Source organism: Gavialis gangeticus, unplaced genomic scaffold (genome assembly GCF_001723915.1).
Source record: "Gavialis gangeticus isolate Ggan-Ray unplaced genomic scaffold, GavGan_comp1, whole genome shotgun sequence".
Classification (NCBI taxonomy): domain Eukaryota; kingdom Metazoa; phylum Chordata; order Crocodylia; family Gavialidae; genus Gavialis; species Gavialis gangeticus.
In genome coordinates this window covers 51,707,001-51,715,413 of record NW_017728995.1, presented here as the reverse complement: position 1 = coordinate 51,715,413, position 8,413 = coordinate 51,707,001, and the positions used below count along the sequence as shown (strand labels likewise).

At 41.0% G+C, this 8,413-nt stretch overlaps 1 protein-coding gene across 1 annotated transcript in view; it reads right to left on the bottom strand.

Moving 5' to 3' along the window:
* Nucleotides 1–4,476: 4,476 nt before the first annotated feature.
* Nucleotides 4,477–8,413, bottom strand: part of EPHA4 (EPH receptor A4) — a 181,035-nt gene continuing 177,098 nt past the window's right edge. The window contains exons 15-16 of the mRNA XM_019503659.1: nt 5,168–5,323; nt 4,477–4,879 (exon numbers count right to left, since the gene is read on the bottom strand). Of these exons, the coding sequence (XP_019359204.1) occupies nt 4,765–4,879; nt 5,168–5,323 (271 nt within the window). The 3' untranslated portion in view covers nt 4,477–4,764. The remainder of the gene's footprint in view (nt 4,880–5,167; nt 5,324–8,413) is intronic.

Here is an 8,413-nt window from a genome sequence, read left to right as displayed (position 1 = left end):
TAAAGTGAAAGTGCCCCTGTTCCTGGCTGCCGGACTAGTCATTAAGGTTAGCGTGGCAGCTACAAAAGACATTTACAAATACAGAAATGTAAACATTTTTGTGATTTCTTACTACCACTGCAGACACCAGCTATAGGCCTGCTCTTTCATATAATTCTTCAGCTAGGAATGAATGGAATCCAGAGGTCCCAGAGATGCTTTCGGCACTTTCAGAGGAAGTTCTACTTAAGGTGACATACACGCAAACACACACGCGCGAACACACACACAATTCAGAAGAGATAAGTTCATTATCCACTCTAGGGAAAAATATATTTATATCACTGCAGTGGCACATTTTGTGTAAAATGTCACTTCATCAACATATACAGGCAGCTCATGTGAACTGGGTTCTGTGTTGTGGCACCTGACCTGGTGTCCACAGTAATTAATACCTGTAGAGCTCGGTCACTTGCACTTATACAGGATGCATCAATGACGTACAGAGGAAAAAAACCCCCTCAAAATATATAAATAAAACCATCAGAAGGAAGAGAGAAAAAAAAAAAAAGAAGTCTGCAGGGCTTTGATACAGTACATTCTTCAAGTGACAACTGGAGAACAGATGCTGAATCTTAGCATCATTTTGTATTGTTTCAATGCCAAAAGAAAAAAAAAAGAAATTAAGAGTCACACTCTCCAGGGACTGATGTTGCTTATTCAGTGTCTGTGTTCTCCAGAATCAGTGCTGTTGAAGCTGTGCTTGTGGAATCTGGAAGGCCTCGAGGCTGGTCTTTATGTTCTTCCATGGTCAATATGATCAATAGGAAGGGCTATTGGAAGCGGAACCTCTTTTCCCTGAAAAAAGGGAAACACCAACCCATTAAACCACATGCAAAATACCAGGCAACACAATTACGTTAACTGACATGGCAGCCATTTAGATTTTCTAACGGAAGTGCTGCTGCATCTTTCCTTTGGGCAAGCTAGCTCTACCACTGGCAGGGTTTAGTTGGGAACTGTTTGGGGACTGGTCACTTTGCACAAGAACACAATTACATTTTTTAAACAGAATTTTCTATGCTTAAGCAGGAAGTCCGTATTTGGGTTCATCAAACAAGTTAAATATTTTAATAAGGAAAGGTACTTTAAAGATGTAGTATTTCTGAGTAATTGATTTCTGTCTACAGCGTTCAGAAGCATTAGTATTAACAAGAAGTTGATCAAGCACCAACTCTTCTAGCCAAAAGGATGTCATTGTGACTTCCACAATCACGGATATTCATCTTCAAAAAAAAATTACTGAGAGACCTCATTGGGAGGAACCAGTTCCAGGAAGAAAGGTTATATAAATAGTTTATATCTGCTGGAGAACACATGCAGTTCAATGCTGTGTGTGTATGTGTGTTTTATGTGCATGTACAGAAATGATACAAAGAAGCAACTCTTATTTCCTTGTGGGCCTGACCTGCTATGACCTTTCCTAACAACAGAGTTTTAAGTAGCAATATCCTGGTGGTAGTGACAGTGGATAAGATTAAAGATCCTGGACTTATTTTCAGTCAGCTTAACTGGGTGACATAGTGCAATGGATTCAATAGCATTTTTTGCAGGTAGGGAAAAGGGCTTTCAAATGGACAAAATACAGCCTTGTCCCAAAAGAGGTGCAATTCAAGTGTATAAATGCAGACAACTTGCCAGTGAAGCCATCTTGGAATTCACAAGCATCTTTGTTGACTGAATTAGTGGCAATTTAATTTGCCCCTAACGAGCTACAAAATGTCTCAAAGTATTTCTGTATGGGTGTCTGTGTGGGTATATACACACATGCAAAAGGGATATAGCAAAACAACTGTGTATTTCCTTGCAGGCACAAGAAGACTGATTTCTACTTCATAATGAAACATTTAACAATTCCAATAAAGAAAAACATTTGTATAATTAGTTGCAACTTTCTCGTAATGACAAAAATGTTTATTAAATTTTCTCTGAAAAACCTTGTCAACAAATAAAAAATCTTCTAAGTTTTATTGGGGCAGGTTAGTTAAATGAACTCCTTTTGTAACATTTTTTACTAAGAAGCTCCCTTTTCTTTGCAGCATAATTGATACACTGGTGTTTTCCCAATGCAAAGATCTTCGTAGAAATTCTATTCTTGAAAAAGAACCATGAATGCTTAAATCAGCAAGCTACATATCAGTGTGATTGTTCTCACTACTTTGCCTGTCTCAAGATACTGGAATAAATAAAACTGGTATGTTTTAAATAAGGGAATACCACCATTTTTCTTTTAAACTCCAATTTCCACTGCCCATTTTGCTGCACACATGCTCTCTTCTAGCTAATAATTGCATACTATAAATATGTTTCCTGAATGCACTGCAGTTATTATTTGTTTAATCTCCTGCCTCCTCCCATTAAAATAATATTCATGTCCTTTTGCTACTCATTTGATCACCATCAAGTTATAGCCATGAATAGCAGTACTGAAAAATCTAGCATCTGAACTGCCTTCAGTTTTCATTTTAAAAGAAAAATGGTAAAAGTATTTTGAACTATTGTTACAAGATGTCAACAACACAATTCTCCAAATTGGCCAGAAAATTGTGCGCATTTTGTTTTTATTTAAAAAAAGACAGTCTTGACTTTCTCTAATGAGTTTACAGAAAGAAGCCAAAAATGTATGTGCACTTAAGAAACAAATGGTTTTTGCTGGTAAAGTAGAAATGTCACATCTTTAAAATGAATATCCAGCTTTACATGCTTTAGCAAAACGGTGTTAAAACCTGACGGTTTAAGTAGTTTTTTAAAATAAATCTCAAATTTCTCCTGAATTGAAAAGCTTTTATGAGTAATATTGCAAAAAGAAAAGGGTTTGTACTAAGCTGTCAGGATTTGACAGGATCCAAATTTAGCTTCCTGCATTTGGGAACAAGCTGCTTTTCAGAATAAAGGTGTGTCGGTGGAAGAAATGTGAAGTTCACCTAGCTTTAACTGCTCATTTGCATCTGAAATGCAATGGCTAAACATTCTGAGTCCTGAAGGTCCTGTTCTCCAGCGTCATCAAACCAAAAATGGGCCTGCTCATCTACACCAGGGGTTGCCAACCTACAACCTGCAAGTCAGACCCATTTAATCTGGCCTGCACACATGGGGCCTCTGCAGCAAGGGGCTGCAGCAGCAGCAGCCACTATCTTACGCTGGCACAGGAAAATGGCAGCAGCAACTGGGTTCTCATACCCGCCCACCTCTGACCCGAACTGGTTCATTGCAGCCCACAGGCTGAAAAGGTTTCCAATCACAGCTTTACACCATTCTGGCAATGCATAAAGAAATCTTAAAAGGCATGTAAGTGTAATTTAAGGACACTTAAAGTTCTCTTCATACAAACTGAATGGTGTAAAAAGTCCTTAGAATCAGTGAAACTGGAGCCTTAATGCATCCAGATCTATTATGATCTAACAGAAGTGTCCAATTTCCTTGAGTAACACTATTGTGTAATATGGAGACATTCTGCAACATGGCCATACATGACAGCACACTGGTACAAAAGCAAGGAAAAAACTATGGATGCATAATTATGCTTTGTTCCATTTCCTATCAGAAAATACCATCACTGTGACAACTAAAACTGAGCTTCTATCTAAAAGAAGACCAAAGTGGTTGTTACAATTGCTTTCACCTCAACTGGGCTGCATCGATTTCCAGAAGGCTGGAAAACCAGTATCAGTGGTTTCACATCAATACCGGCCTGCTTCTTTAGCTCCTCATCCTTAATGCAAAGTCGAAAATGTTACTCATTCATTAAACTTGAGCTTTGGAGTAGGCCTTTCATTGTCAGTTATGAATACATGCAAAAGAGTGGAAATAATTGAACTGTTAAGTCCGGGAAACTAGTATCAATTTATCTAAAGCAGGTGGGAACTACAATCATACATAATACAGATTAAAGCATTTTTCCACTGAATGAATAAGCCAAAAGACTGTTGTTTAAGAAATAAAAATGCCACAAGTACAATGGAGGCTGTACTTTCACTGACCTTTTCAATGTGGCAAAAGTGATTGCTCCTTGGAAGGGGAAAAAGCCTGAAAGTTCCACAGCCAAGATTGTCACAGCTGACTGTCAGCAAGTTGTTCACAAAAGACTTATAGGGTAGGATACAGTATGGCACAACAACAGCCAAAACCAATCCCTCCAGAAGTCCAGTTCTGCCCAGTAATCCATGAGGTGGGCTGTTTCCTGTCTCAGCCCATAGACAGGTAAGTCACTGACTGAGAGGCACTGATCAGCCAAATGATACTCTCACTTAGGTTTCTGCATGGTATGGGTGAAGTACTGAATCTGCAGAAAACATCTTGGGCCTATTCTTCATTCCAGTAAAAGATGCACAACTGTGGTATAGCCCACAAATAAAATACTATTGTTGTAATCCTAAGGGTCACTGAGGAAAGAGTTAATTTTATCTAAGCACAGTATCTGGCAGCAAACACAGCATCAAAACTTGAATGTGATGTTATATTTATATAGATACATGTATTTTACATATCGCTGAACAACAGAGAAGTATGTTCCAAGAAACAATTTGTTCCAGGTCTGGTTTAAAACGACAGCTTGTCATTTCCATAGGCTCCCCCCCAGAGTTCCAGTAAATCTGTACATCAAGCAACACTGCAGTTCCTTATTTCAACTGGCGAGGAGACGAAGTAAAAAAAGTGCAGTTCTTCAATTAAAGTGCATGGATGAGGTAAACTAATTTCAAGAGTTTAAGTTTATTCAGTACTGGCTCAGACGGGAACCATTCTGCCGTGCATCTGTTGCATTTGGGTCCGCATTGCTTGGACGCTGTTCAAAAGCTTGTTCTGATGCGCAATAGCAGTAATCCCAATTCTTGCTAGGTCACTGTGCAAAACAAGAAGAGAAGAAACAGGGGGCTGAGAACTTCGTATCAAATGCTGAGCCAGTGAAAAATATTGAAGTCAACCACAAATAATACTGCAAAAAGCAAGGCAGCTGTCTAGAAATGTTTAATTAAATAACTGAAAGCACTGTGGAGGCATTTTAAAGTTATACTCCATCCAAATGAAAGGAATTCCATTGTTTTAATGAGCATAATGATATGCAGCACAAAGCAAAAGAGGCCAATTAAATCCAGATTTACCATTTTTTGTTCTATCACTGAGTACTTACTCCTGGTTCATATGCACCACAGCCTCTAGAGTGGTATAGCCAGCAGCTGTGAAATTATCCTTGTATCGCTCCATTTTAATGGCTTGGAGCCAATCACCAACAGAAACGACAGCTGAGAATTCTGGAGAACTTGGATCCAAAAGAGCAGTGCTGGGCCTACGAACAGAAAATGCAGGGACAGATAACAAGCATTAGTTGGGTAACAAGACAGGGTTCAGGCTCCACACTGATTAGGCTCAGTAACTAGCAAAACAGGCTATGCAATCAAATCAGATGAGGAGTTGCACGTGACTTGTAAATATCAAAGATCATGGATTACAAAACAGAATCAATAACAGAAAATTTAACAAACTTATAAGATAATGGGCCAATTTATTTCAGAGTGAATCTGACCCCATGTATCTAGTGTTACTTTTAGCTAGAACTCACACCATTGTGCTGTTTCTAATTTGAGTCCCAGATACAATGAAGTTCATGCAAAACCGTTCTATTACATTGTGATCTGAAAAAGAGCCCTTAATGCTGCACCATGTTCAGTCTACTGTGTCTGTATCCTACAGACAGCAATTCAAGCATTTGCCAATCCTGCATAAGTCAGACCTCAGCTCAGCAACTATAGAAATACTACTGAAGTATAAGCCTAGGGCCTGTAAGCTCACAACCTGCCAGACTGGACTGAAGTTCAAAATTCAGGGAGAATTCAGACAAGCATGGTTTCTAGCCAGGCTTGCAAGCAGGCTCAGTGCATTCAAACAAACTCAGGACAGCGGGAAGTTAATCCTCTCTTTAATCAATCCATTCCTTACCAGCACGTGTGCTAAGATTGGTGGGAATAATGGCAGCTTTAATCTTTGTTTGCACTGTGGAATGTGCTTCTCATTTTCCCTTGCAGAGATTTTGGAATAATCATTTAAAGTAATTCAGCACACTTATTAATAGCTTGCTTATTATTTTAGGTATTTTGTAAATTGCAATGTTTTTCATCAGGCCACTGTAAATTACTACCATATATGTAAACATCTTAGTATTGATTTTAGACTGCACAGCATGAAAAGCAAGTGCACTGCCATGTTGTTATGTATTGTCCAAGAAGGCTGAGTTCATGTCAGTAGTGGCTGGTACCATTTTTATCATATTATATAGCAGTCTAGCCAGAGCCCCTTTTCACGAAGCAAGTAATAGTAATTATATATTGTCATTCTCGATACATAAAAACTTGCTCATTTTTGTTTCGATTTCATGCTCTGTGGAAAAGAAATCTACATATGGGACTAGTGATGCAGAGAGAAGGAATGGCTGAAACTGGTTTAACATAAACCTGGTTGAATGTAGGATCAGATTTAACTTATTTGGGTCAAACCCCACCCCACTGAGCCTAGCTAGCCCACAGCTGGTTGTGTGCCTGCAGCCTAGGGTGCTGCACAGGGCAGGGGGCATGGCAGCTGCTGCTGGGCTTGGGGCTCGCCAGCGCCTCTGAGCTCATCCGGGAGGCCCGCTCCCCAGCCAGCCCCCACCAGCGCTGCTGGGCTGAGGTGTCACACAGTCCCAGTGGGCTGGAAATGGCACTGTCCCCCCAGGCTGGCCCTGTGGACCCTGCCCAGCTGGCTGGGGCTCCTTGACAGCCCTTCCCAGCCTGGCATGAGGAGTTGTGCAGCCACCACAGTCCCAGCCCGAGCTGCAGCTCACTAGGAAGGGCCTGGCCCAGTGGCCTAGCCCGGGTTGGCCCCTCTGCCTCCACCCTCAGCAGCACTTGCAAGCCGGCTGGGCTCAGCCCTGCAGCTCCAGCCCTGGGTAGACAGCAGGTCCACCGGAGCAAGATCAGGAGGGACAACTAGGCAGTCCCCAACTGGAGTCCCGTGCCTGCCCGGAGACAGGGGAGTTTAATCCCTACCCCCTGCCCCACTTTGCCTGAGGTACTGCCCCAGCCAGTGTCTGGTCTTGGGGACAAGCCTGACACAGGCTCTTCCCCCTATGCCTCCAGGCACAGCCTGGCTGGGGTCCCTACAGGCCAGGGTGGGGGTTTAAACCCCTCCACAATCATACTTAGCCCCTGCAGGGGCCTGGCCGTGCCCAGCCCCGCACCCCATATCAATTTCCCTTCAGCCTTGAAGCTGCTGCAAAGGGAAGGGAGGGCTGCTCTAGCGCCCCCAGGTTCTAGCCTGAGCCACTGCAGGCATGTGCTTGAATTTTCAGAATTAAACATGAATGTCTGTGCACTTGCAAATCAGTTCAATCTTTGCAGGTTAGTCAATTCAGACTCTGGCTTTTTGAATGTCTCTTCCTAGCCTAAATGTTAACTATACATGATTATCTGTGAGCTTGAATCAAATCAAGTTGAAGGAGATTAAACAGTTGGTATTATAACTCTCTCCTTAAATTATTTAACCCACAGAGGTGGATACCCTTGCCAGGCTATAGTTGCAATTAGGGCAATCTGGAAGAAGTGTGGTGATAGTGGCCTCGGAGGGCTAATAACCTGTCTTTGGTAATGTAAATGGTAAGCAATAGTCACCAAGGGATCCTCTCATTTAAAAGTGAAAAACAGCTTTTTCCATGATGCTGATCTGTCAGAGGCTGAATCAGGAATGGTCTGGCCTCTGTTACTGCTTCACTGGTTCAAGGAGACTCATTCTAAGCATCAGAGTAGATATTTTTGTAATTTCCTTTCTGTTGAGGGACCATATCATCATTTAAAAAATATTTTTTCTATGTGTCTCTTAATTTTCTTCTTCTTTGAAGCCCGTCTTACAGCAAGCAAATCCACTTTGCTATAAAAGAATACAAATATACTCAAAAGTAAAGGATGAGACCTTCTGCTGGAGAATACTACTGAAGCTACATCGACTAACAGTTTCACCAATTTACACTAGCTTAGGGATCTGGCCCCCCCAAAAAGATCTCTTCCAAAATGCTGAAATCTTCTTCCCACTCTGCCTTCTCCTCAAATGCCAGCTAGGCCTTGCTAAAAATATACCAAAACAAAATCTAACATGGGATCAATGGAGATATGAAACTGGTTATCAATAAATTAAATGCAAATACACATAAAAATTAATCCACACCTTTTTTTGCCCACAAGGCTTTAGCTGTTATACTGTAATGCTTTTGCAAATTCTATCCCAATCTAGGGTTTATAAAACTTGTATACTGTCCTGCTGCAAACCACATTATTCTTGTTAGTTCCACTATACTGGGACAGACCTTTCCGAGCTTTTTTCATTAGGGGAAAAAAAAAAAAAAAAAAAA